The sequence below is a fragment of the Manis pentadactyla genome, chromosome 12, assembly GCF_030020395.1.
Source record: "Manis pentadactyla isolate mManPen7 chromosome 12, mManPen7.hap1, whole genome shotgun sequence".
In the NCBI taxonomy this organism is placed as follows: domain Eukaryota; kingdom Metazoa; phylum Chordata; class Mammalia; order Pholidota; family Manidae; genus Manis; species Manis pentadactyla.
Genome location: NC_080030.1, coordinates 55,933,214 through 55,957,014, shown reverse-complemented (window position 1 = coordinate 55,957,014; position 23,801 = coordinate 55,933,214). Strand labels below are relative to the sequence as shown.

The 23,801-nt window shown below is 35.0% G+C and overlaps 1 protein-coding gene across 3 annotated transcripts in view; it reads right to left on the bottom strand.

Annotated features, from left to right (window-relative positions):
* HBS1L (HBS1 like translational GTPase) overlaps positions 1-23,801 on the bottom strand; it is a 90,894-nt gene that overhangs the window by 26,390 nt on the left and 40,703 nt on the right. For all 3 annotated transcript variants that reach the window (XM_036903730.2, XM_057489256.1, XM_057489254.1), the window contains 4 exons: positions 16,016-16,121; positions 11,681-11,943; positions 11,068-11,233; positions 3,274-3,391 (listed from right to left, as the gene is read on the bottom strand). In XM_036903730.2, coding sequence (XP_036759625.1) covers positions 3,274-3,391; positions 11,068-11,233; positions 11,681-11,943; positions 16,016-16,121 — 653 coding nt within the window. The remainder of the gene's footprint in view (positions 1-3,273; positions 3,392-11,067; positions 11,234-11,680; positions 11,944-16,015; positions 16,122-23,801) is intronic.

Sequence of the window (23,801 nt, the reverse complement as noted above, 5' to 3'; positions counted from 1 at the left end):
AAATAGGGACAAATATTTGTCACATATAACGTAAAACTAATAATCTCAAAATAAAGTCTGTACCAAAAAAGAAAAAGAAAGATAGAGCTCCACAGAAAACTAAAGGATACAAACAATTTGTTAAAGAAGAAACATAAAAATCCACTAAATATGAAAAAAATTCAAATTCATTAGCAACCAAAAAAAAAAAAAAAAAGAGGACATTAAAAATACATCAACACATTCCTTCCTTCTCCCACTTTTACAAAAGAGGTTAGTAAAGACTTAAAGGACACAACCGGTTACTGTAGGCAGGGGTGCGGTGAGTCGGGCCCTGGCATACCTTGCCTGCGGTGCTCTCAGTGCACCTTTCTGGAGGACATGTTCACAGTTACTACTGAGAGCCTTAAAATCATGTATATATTGCTTCCCATGAACTCCACTTACAGGAATTTATCCTTGAGAAATAATTATGGGTCTACAAAGATATTTGTCAGAGTACTGTATATAGTAATGAATAATTATCAAATAAAACAGCATCTTCCCCCTCTATAGCCATTGAAAAAGAACCTTGAATAACAAAGTTTCCTAACCTTTGTGGACAATTTTGAGAATCAGATATTTCTCCTCTCATATTCAGTTTACATTAAAAATAAGAAAAGCTAACCTTAGCCTTAGCTCATTTTCCTCTTTAGCCTTATTGATACTAGTTTTACAGGTCCCTATTATTCTTTTATACTGACGCTTCTTCATGTGACTCCCGTTGCAGTATGTGGATGCAGCCTTTGAAAATTTGCAGAAGCAGTTTGTGCAATCACGGACACTCCTCCATTCTCATCAATTACTTAGGTCAGTGCACTGTCAGGATACTTTTTAAAAGAACACTATTTCAATTTTCCCTTTTACAGTTTTTGCCTTGTATGCATACCTGTTCTTAGAGAAATCTGCTCTTTGTAATCGGGATATAATGACTAAATTTGGCATTCTCCTCTTTAGCTATATCAGACTGTCAGCATGATAGTCACTTTCTCTCTAGGGACTATTCTATTCCATCCCCATTATTCTTTTGGTCAGAACTTTCCTCTTCATTGCTTCCTCGTGACACTTTATGTTTATGCTATGCAGTTTTTAAAGAATTTCACATACATTGTTATAATCCTCACCATAATGGTCATAAAGTAAGTAAAGAATTTATCAGATATTGTGCTCTGAACAGAACTTTACAATTTAAATTAGAAGTATCATCTACATACTTTGGTGGGAGCAATTTACACTGTTATTTCTAGTCCTTGTCCTTTCATTCTTATCTAAATAGTCTTCCTGCTTCACTCCTAGTCCTGAGTGCAGCAGTCATTTCCAATCCATCATGATTCACACTGCTGAACTCTAATGCCTTTGATGACATCCAGTGCTTTTGATCAGGATTCTTATTTAAGAGCACCAACTGGAACATCAATAGAAAACTGGCTCTTTTCACTCATGTGTAGTCACAACAGGCATCACACCTCAGGCAAACTGTCTAATATCTCTGGGTATTAATTTACTCACTTCACAGAAACACTGGAGGCTAAATGTACTTTATATATAAAGCACCCAGCCTTGACATCCCAAATCCAAGGCTCAATAACTGTAAATCTTCTTCTGAGGTATTGTTCTTAACTGTCAAATTATGTTTACTTTCTTCAGTTAAAATCTGGAACTCAGTGGATTGGTATTAAGATACCTAAGCCAGTAAGTATTCCTCTGAATCTTTCCTATTTCCATCTCCAAAAAGATTACTGAGCAATTTCTCTATTTTTTCCATGCAACAGCTTGTCTTTGGGAGCTCAAAGTCGACATATTTTCAAGAAAGCCTTTCAAGCAGAATAAAGTGATCTCGCCTCATCGTGTGTACTGTGTATATTCATCTTGTAGTACATTTATGTTAGTCTTTCTTCTCTACAGGTCTTACCTTTCTTTACTTGATTTCCTTGAGGAGAGGCAGCAAGCCCTGTTTGTTTCTCTGTAGCCCCAGAAGCCTACCATAGTATTTTGCACACTGGATAAATTATTTAGTATCTTTGAGCTTATGTCTTCATTTGCCATGTAGTGGAATTCAATTAGATAATTTCTAAAATCCTTTCCTTCCCTAATTCTATGAGGAGTTTGGAATAAATCTTTGATTACTCTGGTCTCTAAAATTCTAGGATTCAAAAACATTTTACTGTAACTGCTTGTTCTAGTGTCTTCCTCTCCCACTAAACTAGTTCATCCTATCCCCACACTACCTACCATAGTACCTGGCACATAGCAGGTATGCAATAAGTATTCAATGAATGAAAACACACACACACACATATATATGAGGAAACAGAAAAATGTATCCTTTGTAAATGCAATGAGAAATACACTAATTTAAAGTGGGGATAATATGGACTTCATAGAGTTGTTAGAAGGATTAAACTAAATGCATATATAACATTCTGTAAAATGTCTGGCCCATATTCAGTACAGTGGTAATAATTATTTTTCAGTATTCATTATCTTTAGTTCATGAACCTTAAATTAGTATTTCAAAATTATACATCAACTTTCTAAAATAGAACCAAATACTTTCTCATTTACCCTCAAATATATTCTAATTTATTCATATAAAGCCTTTAGGTTGACAAATGATATTAACACTCCCTTTAAATAAGTGGAAGAACTCAGAAAATGATCAATAGCTGGAGTCACACTTTTGCCTAGTGACACAGGCAAACTTTTGAACACTCCATATTTTCCAATAATCATCTATTATAAAAGAAATCAATGCCCTATATATGCAGTGCTATTTTCAATGTTTTGATTATTTAAAATTATCTATGAGTTTTTTTCACTATCCTTATTAAGAATCATGTAATTTTATAAACTGCAATTGTCTGTCAACCTGCAAAGAAAGTAATTAAACCACAGGAGGAAAACTCCATAACTTCACTGTTCTATCTATGTTAGCTCTTTAAAAATATATAGGACTTGAATATAAATAAAGTAAAAAATGAAATGTTGAAATATTAACTGCAACTTATTAATAAAATACAAAGCTCTACCTCATTATTTTTACTATAGAGAAATTCATAGCTTTATATATTTACTCCTTTCTAATAAATTAGGAAACATTTTATAAAGCACTGATAAAAAGATAATGAAAAATAAAGTATTTCTCTACTTTTTCAAATATATTTTAAAGTTAACATTTTTAAAGTTGTAGTACTAAAATTATAACCTCAGCATCACAAAATTTCATGTACAAGCAGTTAAGGAAATATATGGTACCTGGGCCGCTCCTGTAATCATATTTGGAATGAAATCCTTATGGCCTGGGGCATCCATTAATGTAATAACTTTGGTTGTGGTCTCAAACTTTGTCATACCAACATCCATTGTCACTCCCCTTAAAGAAAACAAAGTGATTAGAAATAGTGCACTACAGAAATAATTGGTGCTATGGATTAAATTATTTAATAATACAAGTTAAATGACAGTCTAAAGTCTTAAGTAATAATGGGAATTTTATTACATAGTCTATTATTTTGAATTATTAAGCTATCTGTTGGGGCTGGAATTTCTGCTCTAATGGAATTATACCCATATGGTTTAAAACAAAGTTGTAGATGCAGCAAGAGCTTAGTCAAAATGATAGATGTATCCCATTTCCTTTTTTTCCTTTTTTTTTTTGGTCAGAAGCAGTGTAGATTGTGAACAAAGAAAGGAAAGATAGATGGGGAATATCTGGAGGGGCAACAGTAAATACTGCACACGAGAAAAGATAAAATGAAGATTGACAACTATCGGGATGGTTTTCCTCATCTTATGTTTACACTTGACTATAGAAATCAACTTACAAAACTTTCACTGGCAAGGTTAGTCAGTACGTTACACATTTAGAAAGGAAACATCATTTTATTGCCCGTGTCTAGCTTGGATTAAACATAGTCTACAGGCACACACCTGATCATCTACATTTGCTCTCTTACAACACTAAACTATGTTTTCTACCTTTGTCTTGTATCTACCTACCACTTCAGCATTTTATTAAAAATAATAATAATAAAGAGAGAAATGTGGTATCCACATATAAATCAAGTATAAAAATCAAATGAATATTCATATTTGAACTGTTTATAGTTCATAATGCATGAGCAAAACCGAAAGCTTCTGTGATGACTGCCCCTGTAATGTTCACCATGTAACTTATTCACTATGTAAGAATTTGTACTCCATGTAAGAACTTGTTCGTTAAGCTTCAAAAGATTGGAGACTGACAAAAATTAGGCTTGCGGTGGATTAATGATTGTGCATTGAGCATTGACCCCCCCTATAGAGAATTTTATTGTTGTCAACAACCATTTGATCAATAAATATGAGATGCCCTCACAAAAAAAAAACATATATATATATATATATATATATATATATATATATATATATATATATATATATATACATGCACTTGCAATTGTAAAATAAATAAGTAACCGGGATGTAATGTATAGCATAAGGAATATAGTCAAAATATTGTAACAACTTGGTATGGTGATAGCTGGTACCTAGAATTATCATGTATATAAATGTTGAATCACTGTGTTGTACACCTGAAACTAATGTAATACTGTGTGTCAACTACCCTTCAATAAAAAAAAAAAAAAAAAAAAAAGGAAACATCAAAGGAGATACCCAATTATTTAAAAAATTCAGAGAGATGAACAGGAGTCTGTATCACACCCCTTTTCATCCTTCTTGGAGACTAATGCAGTACCTCTGCTAGCCACAAAAATACAGATTCAGTTGATAAATCCAGGGAGGACTACAAACATACTGAGAGTTTCTAGACTTCAAAGGGAAATCAGGTGGGCAATAAATTAGGCAGTTACTCATCCTCGTTTGCCCAGGATAGTCTGGAGTAATGAATGAGACTCCCCTTTTACTACAAGTATGTCAACAATTACAATGATCAGTTATGTGTCCCCCCTAGCAGTAAGGTAACTGCAAGTCCTAGTCAAGTCACTCTAGTTTAATGTGAAACCATGGCCATTTGAATTTGTGGAAATGATGCTTAATTCTCTTTAATAAAAGCCCCAAATAACTGCCTTAGAATAATGATGAGTTAAACTTACTCTGACCTTCTCCCTAGATTGCTTTAACCAGAATATACTCTTTTGATCCAGTTCTGGTCTACATTTGTAATTCAAAGGATATGAAAATGTCACTCATTTTACTTATTTCTGTTCAACCCACAAGGAGAATAGAGGATTTACAAATATTTAACATGGTGGAATAAGCAACACATTATATTTTTCAAATGCTATTAAGTTGCATGAGTATGTAATGAGTTAAAACTCCCACTACGTATACGGAAGGCTCGGCTATATCTGCAGAACGAAAGTATATTCTAAAATTTGCATCATGCAGAGCAACAGAGAACTACCAGCAGCAAAATGTATTATCAAAACAAAAGTAAAATTACTGACTATTCTATGAATGAGATAAATGGGGACATCTCATATTCGCTCATTTGCCAGCTCAATTCACATATTCCATAAATTCAAACACATCATTCTAACTTAAATAAATTACACTATTCTCAATCTGTTTATCTACTTAACAGATGACACAAAGAAAATTAAGAAGCCATATACTTTAATTATCTACTTAGTAAGCTGATAGCTGGGAACTGTTTACTCTTCTAATATTGATATCATACAAAATTCCAGTTTTCCAAAAATTTGCAACTGTCCAACTTTTTCTTACTAGGTTGGAAAACAAGCTTGTGATAATATATAGAATTACAAAACATACCTACAGGAAAGTAAACCCCAAAACCACCAAGATGTAAGAGCTAACAAACATTGTGGCCCCCTTTACTGAGAATTACTTTATATATTATAATGTTGACTACCCAATACTCCAAGAAAATTATTTTGACATTACTTTACCATTTCATTTAATTATTAAGGTGTCCTATTTCTTTCCTGGCAAAGGTGCCATTGGCTCTCCCATTCCTAACAAGTCTAGCAATGTATGTATCACCACTCTAAATACTTCAAAAGATATTGAACAGCGAGAAGCTGAAAGCATTTCCTCTGAGATCGGGAACTAGACAGGGATGCCCACTCTCTCCACTGTTATTTAACATAGTACTGGAGGTCCTAGCCACGGCAATCAGACAAAATAAAGAAATACAAGGAATCCAGATTGGTAAAGAAGAAGTTAAACTGTCACTATTTGCAGATGACATGATACTGTACATAAAAAACCCTAAAGACTCCACCCCAAAACTACTAGAACTGATATCGGAATACAGCAAAGTTGCAGGATACAAAATCAACACACAGAAATCTGTGGCTTTCCTATATACTAACAATGAACCAACAGAAAGAGAAATCAGGAAAACAACTCCATTCACAATTGCATCCAAAAAAATAAAATACCTAGGAATAAACCTAACCAAAGAAGTGAAAGACTTATACTCTGAAAACTACAAGTCACTCTTAAGAAAAATTAAAGGGGACACTAACAGATGGAAACTCATCCCATGCTCGTGGCTAGGAAGAATTAATATTGTTAAAATGGCCATCCTGCCCAAAGCAATATACAGATTTGATGCAATCCCTATGAAACTACCAGCAACATTCTTCAATGAACTGGAACAAATAATTCAAAAATTCATATGGAAACACCAAAGACCCCGAATAGCCAAAGCAATCCTGAGAAAGAAGAATAAAGTAGGGGGGATCTCACTCCCCAACTTCAAGCTCTACTATAAAGCCATAGTAATCAAGACAATTTGGTACTGGCACAAGAGCAGAGCCACAGACCAATGGAACAGACTAGAGAATCCAGACATTAACCCAGACATATATGGTCAATTAATATTTGATAAAGGAGCCATGGACATACAATGGCGAAATGACAGTCTCTTCAACAGGTGGTGCTGGCAAAACTGGACAGCTACATGTAGGAGAATGAAACTGGACCATTGTCTAACCCCATATACAAAAGTAAACTCAAAATGGATCAAAGACCTGAATGTAAGCCATGAAACCATTAAACTCTTGGAAGAAAACATAGGCAAAAACCTCTTAGACATAAACATGAGTGACCTCTTCTTGAACATATCTCCCCGGGCAAGGAAAACAACAGCAAAAATGAGTAAGTGGGACTATATTAAGCTGAAAAGCTTCTGTACAGCAAAAGACACCATCAGTAGAACAAGAAGGATCCCTACAGTATGGGAGAATATATTTGAAAATGACACATCTGATAAAGGCTTGACGTCCAGAATATATAAGGAGCTCACACGCCTCAACAAACAAAAAACAAATAACCCAATTAAAAAATGGGCAGAGGAACTGAACAGACAGTTCTCCAAAAAAGAAATACAGATGGCCAACAGACACATGAAAAGATGCTCCACATCGCTAATTATCAGAGAAATGCAAATTAAAACTACAATGAGGTATCACCTCACACCAGTATGGATGGCTGCCATCCAAAAGACAAACAACAACAAATGTTGGCGAGGCTGTGGAGAAAGGGGAACCCTCCTACACTGCTGGTGGGAATGTAAGTTAGTTCAACCATTGTGGAAAGCAGTATGGAGGTTCCTCAAAATACTCAAAACAAACTTACCATATGACCCAGGAATTCCACTCCTAGGAATTTACCCTAAGAACGCAGCAATCAAGTTTGAAAAAGACAGATGCACCCCTATGTTTATTGCAGCACTATTTACAATAGCCAAGAATTGGAAGCAACCTAAATGTCCATCAATAGATGAATGGATAAAGAAGATGTGGTACATATACACAATGGAATACTACTCAGCCATAAGAAAAGGGCAAATCCAATCATTTGCAGCAACATGGATGGAGCTGGAGGGTATTATGCTCAGTGAAACAAGCCAAGCAGAGAAAGAGAAATACCAAATGATTTCACTCATCTGTGGAATATAAGAACAAAGGAAAAACTGAAGGAACAAAACAGCACCAGAATCACAGAACTCAACAATGGACTAACAGGTACCAAAGGGAAAGGGACTGGGGAGGATGGGTGGGTAGGGAGGGATAAGGGGGAGAGAAGTAGGGGGGTATTAAGATTAACATGCATGGGGGGGTAGGAGAAAAGGGAGGGCTGTACAACACAGAGAAGGCAAGTAGTGATTCTACAACATTTTGCTATGCTGATGGACAGTGACTGTAAAGGGGTTTATAGGGGGGACCTGGTATAGGGGAGAGTCTAGTAAACATAATATTCGTCATGTAAGTGTAGATTAGTGATACCAAAAACAAAGCAAAAAAAAAAAAAAAAAAGGGCAGTTCCTGTGTGGTAACCTCCAACGAGTTCTACACAAGGGTATAAAGGGCATATAGAAGTGTAGGCAAAGGGTCTGTTTGTGTTTATACAGAGGATCAAAGCCTAATTGGGCTACCCCGAAAATGAACTAAGATACGATATGAAAAAGAACTTCCAACATCTGCACTCTCTGGAAGACTCATGCCAGAAGATGATCATCAAAAAACCCCAACAAAGATCCACGCACTGCTACAGCTGTAGATGCACTCATCCCACCAGTTCCTGGACTTGCCATGGGAATGAGGAAGGAGATATCTAAGCTGGCCTGTGCATACAGTAAAACAACAAATTTGACTGGATCTATACTGTTGGAACTCAACCAAGAATTTGGAGAAGTGCAAATTGTAGCGCTCCAAACTCTTACAACTACAGACTATTTACTGTTAAAAGAACATATGGCATGTGAACAGTCCCCAGGAATGGGTTGTTTTAATTTGTCTGATTTCTCTCAGACTGTTCAAGTTCAGTTGGACAATATCCACCATATCATAGATAAGTTTTCACAAATGCCTAAGGTGCCTTAATGGTTTTCTTGGTTTCACTGGAGATGGCTGGTAATTACAGATATGCTTTGGTTATGTAACTATACTCCTATTATGTTAATGTGTGTGCGCAATTTAAGTAGTAGCTTAAAACCTATATATGCTGAAGTTACTCTACAAGAAGATTTGTCAAAGAAATAATCAATCTTTCCATGTTTTCTTCCGCCTGCTACTTCTATAGCTTTTCTTCTTCCTTCCTAATTACAACCCTTAAATAGAATTCGTGCCTCATATCAAATTTACCGAGTATCATAACTCCTCCAAGTGGTAAAGATACCTCAAGACAAATGCTGGGCATAGAAGCCACAGGGCATAAATATGCAAAGAAGTAAAAAGCTAACCTTTTCAAACAATAAGGCTTCCCTCTCACTTACCAACTTCACATTTCCCTGTATGGCCCCGGAAGATGACTGGTTAGCCAGAGACGGGTAAGATTCCTCAAGGGAGGGACAACCTAAGACAGGCACAGTCGCAGGGGGGCCATCAGGTGAGAAATTGGGGATCAACAGAGGTGAGGCTTAGAACCTCACCCCCCCTGTTCTGAGAGAAATCTTCTGCATAAGTGGATGTTTTATTGCCCTTGTCTAGCTTGGATTAACACATAGTCTACAGGCACACACCTGATCATCTACATTTGCTCTCTTACAACACTAAACTATGTTTTCTACCTTTATCTTGTATCTACCTACCACTTCAGCATTTTATTAAAAATAATAATAATAAAGAGAGAAATGTGGTATCCACATATAAATCAAGTATAAAAACCAAATGAGTATTCATATTTGAACTGATTGTTTAGAGTTTATAATGCATGAGCAAAACTGAAAGTTTCTGTGATGACTGCCCTTGTACTGTTCACTATGTAACTTATTCATTATGTAAGAATTTGTTCTACATGTAAGAACTTGTTTGTTATGCCTCAGAAGATTGGAGACTGACGAAAATTAGGCTTGGGGTGGATTAATGATTGTGCATTGAGCACTGACTCCCCTATACAGAATTTTATTGTCGTTAACAACCATTTGATCAATAAATATGAGAGATGCCCTCACAAAAAAAAAAAAAAAAAAAAAAAAAAAAGGACAGACTTCCAATGGTAAAATAAATAAGTAACCGGGATGTAATGTATAGCATAAGGAATATAGTCAAGATATTGTAACAGCTTGGTAGGGTGATAGCTGGAACCTAGAATTATGTATATAAATGTTCTACCACTGTGTTGTACACTTGAAACTAATGTAATGTAATACTGTGCGTCAACTACCCTTCAATAAAAAATAATTATTTAAAAAAATAAATAAATAAATACTTCAAAAGAAATACTTTGGCCAGAGGTATAGGAGAAGCTGCATTCTCCTACTTGGACTCTCCCTCAAATTAGAACTGTAACAGATATAAGAGTAACTGACTGATTAAATCTACAGGTAGGAGAAAGTATCCTATATCGTCTGAAAATAATCCTTTTGCTGGGTATATATTACCATATTAAAGGCAGTTTTCTCTTAGTATTTTAAGCTTTGGTTCCTTGTCTTCCTGTTTCCAATGTTGTCACTGGCAATTTTGTTGTTCATATAATTGTAATTTTTTATGAGGATTAAAAAATTTTGAGGATTAAAAAAAAAAAAAAAAAAAATTAAGAGCAAACAGGTTTAATTACTTGTGTGTCAATGCTGTCTTGTTAAAAACACAAGTACAGAAAGTACAAAAGAATTAAGTCTGGTAATCTGGATTTACTGGTCATTCTTGTTCCAGACAGAAGACAGTTTACTACAAAAAGTTACCTTTCCTTTACTACCTGACATAAAATTAAGTCTGAACACTTCATTTTAATTCAAAATCAAGACAATTTGACATATACGCAGGGAATGACAACTGAAATGTCTCTCAGAATAATTAGCTAAGTGCCTTTACTGCCTTTTTCTGTGAGGTTTTTAAAAAATTATTTGATAAACATTCTTTTAAACTATTCTCAGTATTTGGTAAAGCAAAAAATATATGTAGATTACAGTGACTACTATAATAATAAAAATATTTCCCTGATAATTGAAAGCTTTTTTTCTATAATTTCTACAATATTTCATGGTATTTTTCCAACAAATTCAACATATATTACGTACTTATTTAAAAGACTACATATCATTTCAAACTGAAAATTTTGAAATATAGTGACTACCTTTCCCTTTCTTCTCCAGTCTCATCCAAGACCCATGCATATGCAAACGAAGCTTTGCCAGCCTTTTTAGACTCTTGTTCATACTTATGCATAGTTCTTTTGTTTACGTTACCCAGAAGATAAAGCATATGGCCCATCAGAGTACTTTTCCCAGCATCGACATGACCTGAGGAAAATTGATTGAGGATTATTACTAGGTACATTTTCCAGATGTTGTTTATATTGAGGCATTGCATGAGTATGTAATTCAATATGTCAGTGTCTACAATATGTCCATTTTTAATCAAATGACAGTTAAAACATTTAAATGGAGGAAAAAAGAGCATGTCTCTTTAGAGGAGGTGAATTTTCCTTAACTTTTGGAAATGAAAATTGTCAACAAGACATGCCATTTTCAGAATGCTCACAAATGAAAATGCTACAACCACACCTAAAGACCTCCTTGGTAACTCGGCATTATTTCAGCCAGGGTGACTAGAAAGCATTATGATGCAATGCCTCCTTGTTTTATGTCCATTTACACCCAAACAGAAACTCAACATGGAGCAAGAGCTCCCAGGCCGCCCCTAGAAAGCAGAACTGATGGACAGTCCAGAGGAACAAAGAGTATTACCAATGACCACTAAGTTGAGGAGCTGCTTCCCTCCTTGCCGCTTCTCCAGTTCCGCTTTGACGTCTATCTGCTGCTTCAGCTTGCTGGGCTTTTTCACTGGTGTTGGTACGGAACTCTGTTCTTCTGATGCTTGAATGGTGTGGGACGGAAGAACTGATTTAGAAACAGCCTCGAGAATATCAGAAGCAGCAATGCTGGTATCTTCACTAAGAATTCCTTTTTGAGGTGTGTGGAAACTATGACCATTTTCTTCAGCAGTTACTCTAGAGAGGCAGCAATAGGAAAAAAGTGTAAACCAACTCGACTGACATCTTAAAATGTCAGAAGGGCAGAGAAATTGACTCTTCACATTACCTGCACTAAACACCAAAAATTCTCTCTGTTAAGTGGCGAGACACTGTTAAGGTGGGGAAGATTAAGTAACTAGAACCAAACCACACAAATACATACTTAGAAGATCCCAGGAGAAAAGCAGACTAAGAAAAACTAAGAAAATATCCTGCTAAGTAACTAAAATTCAGTCTCACCTCATAGCCTTGGCCATAAAATCCTATCAAAACAGCATAAAGGAGATATTTTATAAAAATTGGCACCAATTGTGTTCCTGGAGAAATTAGTATTAAAAAAGTAGTTTTATCCTTAACTTATTTTTCCAACAGGATGAGACTTACCAATTTTTTTTTTTTTTGGCTCAAACACTATCCATAAGAGAGCTATGTCTAAATGTTTACATTTTCTTAATAGTTTTCGCAAGGGAATTTTAATTCATTAATTCAACAAAAATATGACTTACTAAAAACTACAACATATAGCAGGCACCGATGTTGAGAGGAAAAGAAGATATGGAAACGAGAAAGTTACCTACTAATCCCAAAGCTTACAATCTAGTGAGAAACTCAGGTATGGAAAGTAGAAACAAGACCACATAGCTTAATTTATTCTCACTGACAATGACAGTGCCTCTGAAAGAAAACCCTGACCTTAGCTCTTCATTAGCTATTTAACTATTCTCCACAGAAACTACACCAGTGCTATAATGTATATAATCCAATCAGCCAGACTATGACATGACTTACATTTCTTTCAACAACATAGATAAACAGAATTAGGACAAAGGTTTAATTGCAAGTTATTAAGAATGAAACAAATTATATCCAACTTAATATGAAGCTGGTAGAGAATTATATACAGAAAGCCATTTATGAAAATCACTTAAAATTGCAGCATAATGAAAACATGTAAGAATAATAAACCTATTTTCTTCTTGCCCACTGTAACAAAAAAACAGATTCATTTTTTCCCTCTCAAAGCATTTTTATATGCTCGACACTGACCCTTCATCCTATGCCTCAAAAAGGAGTTAGATTAATTATATTTGCAACTTTATTAAAAGCCTCATATCCATTCCCACTGTATTTTGTTTTTGCAAATCTCCACTAATTCTCACATTCATTTTTTAATACTGCTTAGACAGATCAGCTTTATCTCGAACCACAGGTAAAAAAGTATGTGGAAAATGCTCCCAATCTTTTTAAGTATTCCAACAAGCTAAATTAGGTGAAATCAAACTGAGACTGTAATACAAACACTCATTTGAATTACAACAAAAGTATTCAACGAGAATGACTAGACATTAGATCTGGGAGTAATGACAACCTCTCGCTTCAAATCTTTGTTTTTAGTTACAGAACTTTTCTTCAAAGAAAGATGAAGCTAACTCCAATGTGGACACCAGATAAAAACACACCGGCTATCTAAGAGAAAAGTCTGGAGTTCAGCTCAGCCACCAATCCAGGCAGCCCTGCTCAGGATAGGAGGGGCTTCACAAAACATGGGTCTGACTTGATATTTCATTTATAATTCAGTGTCATAAAAGGTTTGCTTTTCTCTCAGTTTTATGATAACATTCCCTTTCAAGTAAATCTTAGGTAAATTGCAAATTAGTTCCCTAAACTGTACAGTGTTAGAGGGAAGTGACCAAAGCAATTAGAAAAGCATCCTAGGTAAACATTTTCACATATCATGAAGTACAAGTCAATATTTTAAGATTTTGAAAACTCTCCAAGATGCAGAGTTTTAAAATGACCATTCTAGGTTCAGGTTTATCACTACTGACTGATACGAAAGAAATAATTATGTTGGTTGAATGTTTTTTCAGGTGTTTTCTGATATAATTTTGTAGCCTTATCTATTATTATAAAATTATAGTCTTTTTTTTAAATCCAAACTGTCTTTCCTGAAGTGGGAATATTTCTACATGAATCTAGAAGCTTAATCTTTCTCCTTGAATTATTTAAATGATACTGGGAAACTAAGAATTTAGATTTAAGAGGTTAACCACAGGGTATCTCTTCTTTATTCAAGGTTCTAACCATTTTTACTTACACCCATTTTCTATAGAACTACCTTTAATATTAGTGAAGAAAAAGTCTGCTGTTTCAGCTTCTTCAAAGAAATGCATTATCCTTTTTTATAAACTGCCATTAGGAATCATACTATGTAGAAACTGATGATGCTAAAATCATGACTCAAACGTGTTTCATTATGTTTCTTTGTAACTTCTTGAGACCAAATCAGAACAGCCTAAGTATTATCACTACTATAAATTTCCCCCAAAAAATCCTAAAAAAGTATTTGATGCAAATATAGCTTGGTCCTTGGGCAATATTACACATCCTTTAACATCTCGATCTGTTCCTACAGACTTTTTACATTCTGATGACTTCTCCCACAGGGCCACATCAAAATATTGACTCACAGGACTTTTCTTTTTAAACCTTCATACTACTTCCAAGTTTATTTTTAAAACAAAATGTATTTCCCCAAGGACTCTATGATCAGCAAATACTTACACAACTATTCTATGAAAGGAATATGATGATGAACATTAATGGTCCCTTGTCCTCATGAAGCATAGATTCTAAAATGCTTTTATTACACTTGAAAAGTACAGAGTTGTGTTTTCAGTAATTATTTGTTTAACAATTTATTTTTTTCCTGATCATTTACTATTCCATTACTTTTATAATGATTCACATAATTGTGCATTTAATACATGTATTAATTTGGGCTCATTTGCTTTCTGAGGCTTCTGATACCTTTTGCATTAAGATTGTAAAATCCTTCAAACAAGAAATTGTGTATTCTACTTGTTTATTTTTCCCTCTCTCAATGAAAATAACCCCATAGTAGGATTAAATGGCACTCAAGACATAAGGTTAAAAAAAGGCACTTGGGATTCTCAAGACCAAACCCCCATTCAGAGAGAAGAGACACATTGAGCCTTTGGTGATTGAACCAGGATTCAAAATTATTGTGATGGGCTAAAATTTACTGAAATTAAAAATTAACTTTTTCATTCATCCAATCATTCAACTAACAAATACTTAACACCTACTGTGTCCTAAATATGGACTTCTTTACCTCACTGAATTTGAAATCTAGTAAAAAAAAAAAAAGTCCTGCTTTTATAGAATAAAAAAATTGAATTAGGTGAGTATTAAGATTCTTCCCAACCAAGACGCATGATACTTTCATTACTTTATATAGAAGAATGTTCATAAGGGTGAAAAAAATAAGGCTGTTGAGTTTATATTTCTTGAAATTAAAGAAAAAATCTTCCCTTATTGATATTTGATAATAGTGTTTCTCATCAAACTAACTGGCAGACAAAAATATACATAATTATTAAGTAACACATTTAAGGAATAATTTAAAAATCTGAAAAGTTTTTAAGAGGTTTAAAGTTAATGTTTTTAAACTGTGTTATTAAGCCTCAAGCAATCCACTTCCTTTTTGTATAAAAACCGGCAGAATTCTATAGATGGCAGTAAGAAAGAACAAATGAGTACTAATAATATATGACTTATCATGTCTTACTAGATAACTGAAATTCTAGGTATGTTGTATTTTACATTTTATATATTTGTTATGATGATCCATTTTATACAATATGAAAATCTAAGAGTCTAAAGGTACTAGTAAAAAAATTAATGATTCCATGATTCAACTAGATTCCCAAACACTGCTTACCTACGCCATCTAGTGGTATACCCTGTCTCGCGGTGCCAGATTTCACAAATTCATAGGTTTTCTATGTTAAACTAGGTATAAATTATTTACAGAGAAAATTGACAGTGAGATAGATTAAATAATACACACAGATTAGTCTGGAATCATGAATAGTTTCTCATCTTTTCTTTGAACTGTGCCATACTGTGGACTTCTGATACTTCAATGTTAATGATATGTAAAACTGAAATAGATTTTCTTTCTTTTTGTCTCATAGGAGACAATACTGACTTCAAAAAAAAGGCAGGGGGTTAAAATCCTTACCCAGGCACTTCAAATCCCATAGTTTGCTTCTTTCCAGACACAGTCATTTTTGCAACTTTTGGCACAATGTCAGATTCACTTCGGGACACCTGGGACTCTGATTTTCCTAAATAAAGAGTAAAATATAAAGGTTAATTAATGAGGTTGATATCAAGAAACACTCATTACACATTATATATCATGTAAATATACATTGTGATAACACAAAATTCATATCTTGATAAATACATATTGTTTTATCTTTAAAAAATTGAGTGAAATATTAAAATACTGAAATTTTTGTCACTATTCTGGGAAATCCCCTATTGTCAGGACTGTGCTTAACCTCCACCAGTTCTCTTCCTAATTTTGAACTGACTCTTAAGTTTCAGTATTAAGAGGTCACATGGTGGTTTCTGCACTCAGCCTTGTTCTGACACTGTGCCTAGAGCCTCTATCTCCCTCTCCTACCACACCCTTTCATAATACTAAAATTGTTTGGTCAGTTAGCAGATGGCTAAACTATTTTTAATCCTGTGATACCCATAAATTGATGAGCAAGTTGAAAGTCTGCTGAATTGTGCTAGACACTGCGTATATTTTACTTGCACATTAATACTAGATTTAGTAAGATATTTGGCATCTATGAAGAATATGGAGGAAGAAAATAATATAGAAAAAATGAATTAAGAACATGAGGGGGATAAATTTTGAACCAGATCAATGTAAGATGTTTATGCACTAGACCCTTTTAAACATATATGTGTAATTCATGGAATTCTTTAGACTGTATCTTTAAAATTTCCAGTAAGAGTGCTACCATCAGGACTAGACCTACATAAACCTATGGAAACTGCAAGTGCTACACTGGTATATATATATATATATACACACATACACACACACATACATACATGCATACATACATACATAAATTACTTTGAAAAACTAGATTAAGATAAATATATATAATTCATTCAAAATGTTTGCTATTTGCCTCCTATATGCCAATATGCACTATGCTGGAAATAGAATGGTGAGCAAAAGCAGATATAATCCTTGTGGTAAGAGAGCTTACCATCTAGTGGACAAAATGTATTAACTTATCATAAAAGCAAAATTAAAACCGTTATTAGTGTTAGAGTTTGTAAATGGTGCCCTAAGAGAGCTCACAGTCTAGTGGAGAAAATGTATTATCTGATCACAAAAAGTAAAATTGGAACCATTATTAGTGTTTTGTAAATGGTCCCATAAGATTCGGTGATAGAGGGCACATGAATTAGAGTGCTTTCACAGGAAAGTAAAGTTGAGTACCAATGCAAAAAATGAGTAGAAATTCACACACAGAAAGAAAGAGCATCCTAAGGAAAGAGTAGCTGGTATAATGGCCCTATTGTAGGAGCACCATGCAACAAGTTACTCCTCAGAGGGAGTAAAAGCAGAGGAGGAGAAGGAGCAGAATGAATGAACGAAGCTGAAGAAGGCAGCAGTGACCAGGCAATGAAGGACCTTTAGGCCATACCAAAGAACCTAATGTTTGTTCAAACAGAATTGGAAGACATCATACTGATGTAAGAAAGTGGAGAGAAGAGGAGAGAGAGAAGAAAGAATAAAGGGTCAAGCTAAAGAGAAGCCTGGGTTGGAGCATACATCTGTGATTCATCAGCACATAAATAGTAGCTAAAGGCACAAAGTAAGATTTCCAAGGGAAAGAATACAGAGTGAGAAAAGTGGTCCTAGGACAAAGCCTTGGAAGAAATTCATTCTTTGATCACAAGGTAGAGGAGCAAGAAGAAAGAAAATGAGCCTGCAAAAGGGTGACAGGAGAGCCGGAGAAAGGTGGTGCCACGGAAGCGACGGGAAGAGCATGTTTGATGGAGCTGGCATCACCAGAGTCGGAGGATGCTCTTCAGACAAGTGAGACGAGGGCTGAAAACCTTCACCAGTCATATGATCTTTGCGATAACTGCTATTTAGAGTTAGCAAGAGCCATTTGAGAGAAGTGAGGGAGTTAGAAGCTAGAATGGGTTAAAAAACAAAAACAGAGGTGAGAAAACAGAGATAGCAAGTACGTATCCATTATCGCTTACCCATAATTTCAAAATCCAGAAGCTCTGAAAAATCAACATTGTTTCATTGTAATAACTCACTTGGAAGCAAAATCTGACGTGGACTGACATGAAGCTATTTGTAGCCTCTATTTATTTCACTTAAAGTGAAAAGCCATACATTTCAGGTGAGAAATAGCAATGTGATGATTGCAGGGTGGCTGCCCTACATCCCACTGGGGTTATCACACCAAAGATGGTATATATATATATATATATGTTAATAGTTTTCTAAATCCAAAAAGTTCTGGTTTCTGAATCAAATCTGGTCCCAGGGCTTTACATAAGAGATTATAGATATGTAAAAGTAATTCTTCAAAAGTTAGGCTGTGAGGGAGGGATGTGGTAAAATGGTAGCAGTGGGGATGTGTGGGAGCAGCTGATGGGAAGGTAAAACTGAAGGATATTAGGAAAAGAAAAGATTATATTAAATATCTCAGAATTTCTGAGAAGGTAGAAAAATATACGGGATCTAAAGCACAGGTAGGAACTGAACTATGGTAGAAAAAAGGCTCTTTTACTGCAATAGAAGACAGATTTGTATGCTGAGAAGCTGGAAGATGAAAATACCTAATGGTCAGCTTCTGTTTTGCCCATAACACGGCAGCTAGTTACACCTGGTGAGAGTCACATGAACTGGGAAAGTAAAAAAGACTGGTGAATGAAGTTTTCAATAAAAGCTGCACAAAGAGGTATAGGCTGAGCATTAAAAAAATTAGGGGAATTGTTGCAAAAATTAGGGGAATAAGGGCCCACTTAAGATTTGTGATAATGAATTTATAATGGAATCACCTTGCCTTTCAATGAGACTTTTTCTAGCAATGTTCAGCCTTTCAGGAACAGGCACAGAAAAGACATTAACTGCATTATTCAGGACCCAACAGGTACAAGGAGAAAGCAGAGAAACAAGGTAGTTGGAACTATTGCTAAAAAGGGAGGAAAAGTTAATGAAATTATAAATCATAAACTCCAAGCTGGATTAAAAAATAAACTGACAAAGGAAGAGTACACATGCACTGGGAGAAAGTAGAGGGGTCTGTCAGTCAAGAAAAGGTTATGATATGAGAAGCACAAGAAGTGATTGTGGTCAGACTGAGGCTTAGGAGTTCATGGATTTGGAGAAGGGGGAAATGTTAGTGAATTGCTGATGAGAAGTGAAGGTCATCGGAAATGCGGCAGTCAAGGAACTAAAAGTCCAGAGCATTGGACTTGCTGTCTTCTCCACCTCAATGCACAAGTAAGCGATGATCATGAAGAGCTTAGGGTGGAGAAGAAAATAGCAAGCCAGCTGCCAGTCTTTAATGAATAAGGAAAAGTGGCCATGAGGTTGTTCAGTAGATGACAGCAGTGAGGACTAACAAAAGGCTGGTTCAAGCAAGAGACAGGAACTTCCAAAGGATCAGAGATTTAAAGGAGAAAAAAAAAGGATGGAGGACTAATGGTGCTGGGAAAGGCAGCAGAGAACAAAGTTGACCTTCCAAACCCTGAGGTTTGAGAGGACATAAATGAGTATCAATGAATTAAGGCAAGGAAGTAGAAAAAACACAGGAAAACAGATAGAGATTTATAGAGGGGTTTGATTTTCAGGATAAAAGCAGTTCAGAGCTATAGCAAAGGTAGAGAGGAGTGAGAGGTGAGCGAGGTACAAGGAAGGCGACAACAGAGAGCATTATAATATGATGGTGGTGGTAGTGGTGTGTGTGTGTATGTAGGTGGGGAAGACACCCCAAGACAGAGAAAAGAGGCATGGTGGATTTGGGCTTCTGTTAAAAGAACAGGGAAAAGACCCGTAGAGTATAAAAACATCTCCATCCAGGCTACAAGGACTAATTCCCACCTCCCCTGAGATTCATTTTAATACATTTTAACCATTTTGCATGTAAAAAATTTCTTGACCCACTTACACATTTAGTACACTGAAATACTGTAATGTAATTTTGACTTTTAAAAAAGTAGGTAGGTCATAAAATGATATAAAAGGCCCTAAGCATAGAGAAAAATCACAATATGATCATGAAATATTTCTGCGGAAGGAAGAAATACATTATTTTCATTTCTGGTGATTCTTATCTATAGGACAATCAAGCCCAAGGTGCAATATTTCAAAAATTTGGTTATATAAGTGAAAGTCTTTTCTAGAGGAAAATAAGTCTCATATTATGTACCTGAGTATCACCCATTACTGCAGTAGTTCTTAAGCCTCTTAGGTCAGACACCCCTTTGAAAAGGGTAAGAAATCAATGGGACACCTTTCTCGTATTTCTCTAAAGCAAAGCCTTGTGTCCCTGTCGGTATCCCTTGATGGGCTCTCCCTCCAGGGCTCCAGGGCTTTTCTGGAGCAAGGATCTAAACAGCAGAGTCTACTGCACATGCTGACTATTTTGATTCACTGATTCTTGATTCATTCCTTGAACAGGAAATTAACTAGGTCTCTTGTCCTGAAGGTATTTTGTATATTCCTTTGTAAGGAATTCAAAGGTATAAATCTCCCTAGCACAACACACCTGTCAGGGACTCCTTGCTGAATTTAATGAAACCCCCTGCTTGCATACCCATGATTTACCCTCTTCTAAGGCATTCCTTTGGTCTTTAACACACTATTAGGCCACTAGTTCTTTGAGGGTAGAAATTGCCTTACACATATGTTCACACAGTTCACAGCACATGACACAGTGCTCTGCTAGCAATAAGCATTCAATAAATAGTTTAATGATTAATCCCTAAGGTCTTAAATTTTGAAACCATAAGTTGATCTCTATGTCTTTGGCAACTTATCTTAGATTTCTTCTTCAGTTAATAACCTCCCTAATTTACTCTCTACCTACTTTTTTTTTGCACTTAATATCAGTCACCTCCTCATATTTAAATTGGGTTCCAGAAAGCCAATCTGGCACTTGATAAGTTCACTCTCATATGCTCTCCTGCTGGGAGCCTTACATGATTTTTTACCTTCAAAACAACCATGCAGAGTAAAGTATAATCACTCTATATTACTTTAGAGAAACTAAGGTCCAAAGCAGTTGATCTGCCAAAGGTTACACAACCTTGGCCTGTGACATCGCTAGATTTTTAAAAAGAGTATGAGTCACATGGTGGCTATTCTCAAAGAGCTTATACACTATTCTACAATTATAAAAATTATGGAGATAAGTTATAGATAAGCAAGAAAATTCAAGGTATGCACCTGAGTAATTAGGGAAAACATAAATGAAATGAGATTTGACTGGACTCTGAAAAATAAAGAGGAGGCAAAAATGATATGAGAAATGCATATGTAAGGGTCAACTGGGCATAAAGTTTGGAAAAGACTGGGCAGTTATCCATAAACTTTTAAAGTAAGATTATATAACTGAGGCTTAGAAAGAAAGGCCTTTTAAAACAACAACAAAAAAAGATCTTATGTAGATTTTAAGGAAAGTAAAACAGAAATAGTATTAAATATTTTAAATTAGGAAGGATAATTTCTGAGAATATTTAGAAATGAGTTAGGCCAAATTAAGATGAGGTTAGAGAAAACCCATAGAAACTTATATGTGATAATGATTTATCTGTAAAATATGCTGCCATGTCTCATCATTTTATAATTTCTTAATTTTTCCCAAGCCTCTAATGAGGTATCCCCCAAATAGCATCAGTCTTAGGATGCTATTTAAGCTTTACAGGTATTTTCTACTCTGGAGTTATCAGATCTAATTAGTCTAGTATGGCTAGAAATCTTAACTAAGACACTGCTACCAGAAAATTCACAGAATCTAAGCGTTGACCTACTAAGTCATCAAATATTCCAGACACTAAGTTTGTCCCATTACCACCTATACCATCTACTTCATAAAGATATTGTAATAAGTATTATATTCATGAAAGCACTCAAACTATTAATTATAATAATATTCTTAAAACTAAAGAAAAAAAATCAGACCTTTATTGTATGGAATTATCTCATTGTTCATATTTTTGCCAGAAAACTCTTAAATCAAAAATAATCACTGAAGTTTGTGACCGGTACATGTTTAATATAATTATGTTTAGTTTGACTGGATATCTGTACCCATTAAACTCTTTTTTTTTAAAGGGATGCTAGGTGATTATAGAATCAAGAAGCAGTAGAATAAACATGCACCTACTCATGGACAGTAACATACAAAGTTTAACTTACCTTGGCTTAAACCCAGTGCTTTTTTACTTGCTTAAGTGTCATGTAAGTAAGTTTCAAAAGTACATAACAACAAGAAAAGAATGACCTGGTAGCACAATGTCCAGAGGGCCTATTTTGGGGGTAAACATGCCAAGTTGAGATTCATCTAGAAGCGTAAATGTGAGAGAATGGCCACTGAAATGTTTAAATTAAGGAAAATGTGATTAGTACACAAGGTGTGGGGGTGCTCATGGAGAAGACAGTGTAGCACAGAGAGAACAAGTAATGACTCTGTGACGTCTTACTACACTGATGGACAGTGACTGCAAGTGGGTTATAGGGGGCTCGATAATATGGGTGAATGTAGTAACCACATTGTTTTTCCTGTGAAATCTTCATGAGAGTGTATATCAATGATACCGTAATGAAAAAAAAAAAAACAACAGAATGATAGGGGACCCAAACTACCAAATATCAAGACCTCTGACAAAGTTAAAGTAAATTAAAATTTGGTAATGGTAGAATAGCTTGATGAATTAAAATAGAACATCTGCAAATAGACCTTACATTTGTTACACATAGGAATAAAAAGAATATGGAAAACATACATATATATGTGTGTTAAATATAGTTACTTAAATAGAAATGCAGAATATGCAAAGGGATACTTCAAATCAGTGGGAAAAGGCGGAGTACTGTCAGAAATATTGGCTATTCATTTGAGGAAAAGGCTCTATCATATGTCTTTGTGTATCAGATCCATTCCTTGATTAAAAATATAAATATATATATATTCATAAACATTATATAAAAAATAAAAAATATATATTTATAAATATGTCTATAAATATATTTATATTCATGTAAGGAAGGCTAACAAATTTCATATAAAAATTTTCAAATTTCTCCCTGATTAAAGATATCACAAGCAAATATAAAGTATGTGGGAAAACATATACAAAATATATATAATAAAAGACTCCTACAAACTAATAAAACAACCCAGAAAAAGAAAATGAGCAATAAGCAGCAAAGGTCAAGATACAGAAGTCAAAGAAAGATATGGCAGAGGAAAGGGAAGACAGGAGTAAGAGGGGAGGGGAAGGGGGAGGGGGACAAGCAGGAGGGAGGGAGGGACTAGCAGGAGGTGGTGGAAGAAGAGGATAGCGAGAGGGGGGTGGAGGCATAAGTACAAGTATTTCTAGTTTTTTATTAGCACCTAGTGTTGCCAAGGGAAAGTTGCTCTCTGACACTGCTGGCAAGAGTACAACCTGGGACAACCTTTGGCAGGGAGAAATCTGATCAAATAAAAAATTTCACTAGACTTCTGGCAATGTGTTCTACAGGATCACCAACACTATTATGCATCAATAGATGAACAAGACAGTTACCGTGGTGCTATCTGTAAAGGCAAAAAGAATTGTAAATGTATATATATTAATAAAGGAATGGCTAAACAAATTACAATGTATCCAAACAATGGAATAGATTGTTTCAGATACAGAGGTAGTAAAACTACATGCATGAAAAGAAAACCATGACACATTAAATGGGAAAGGCAATA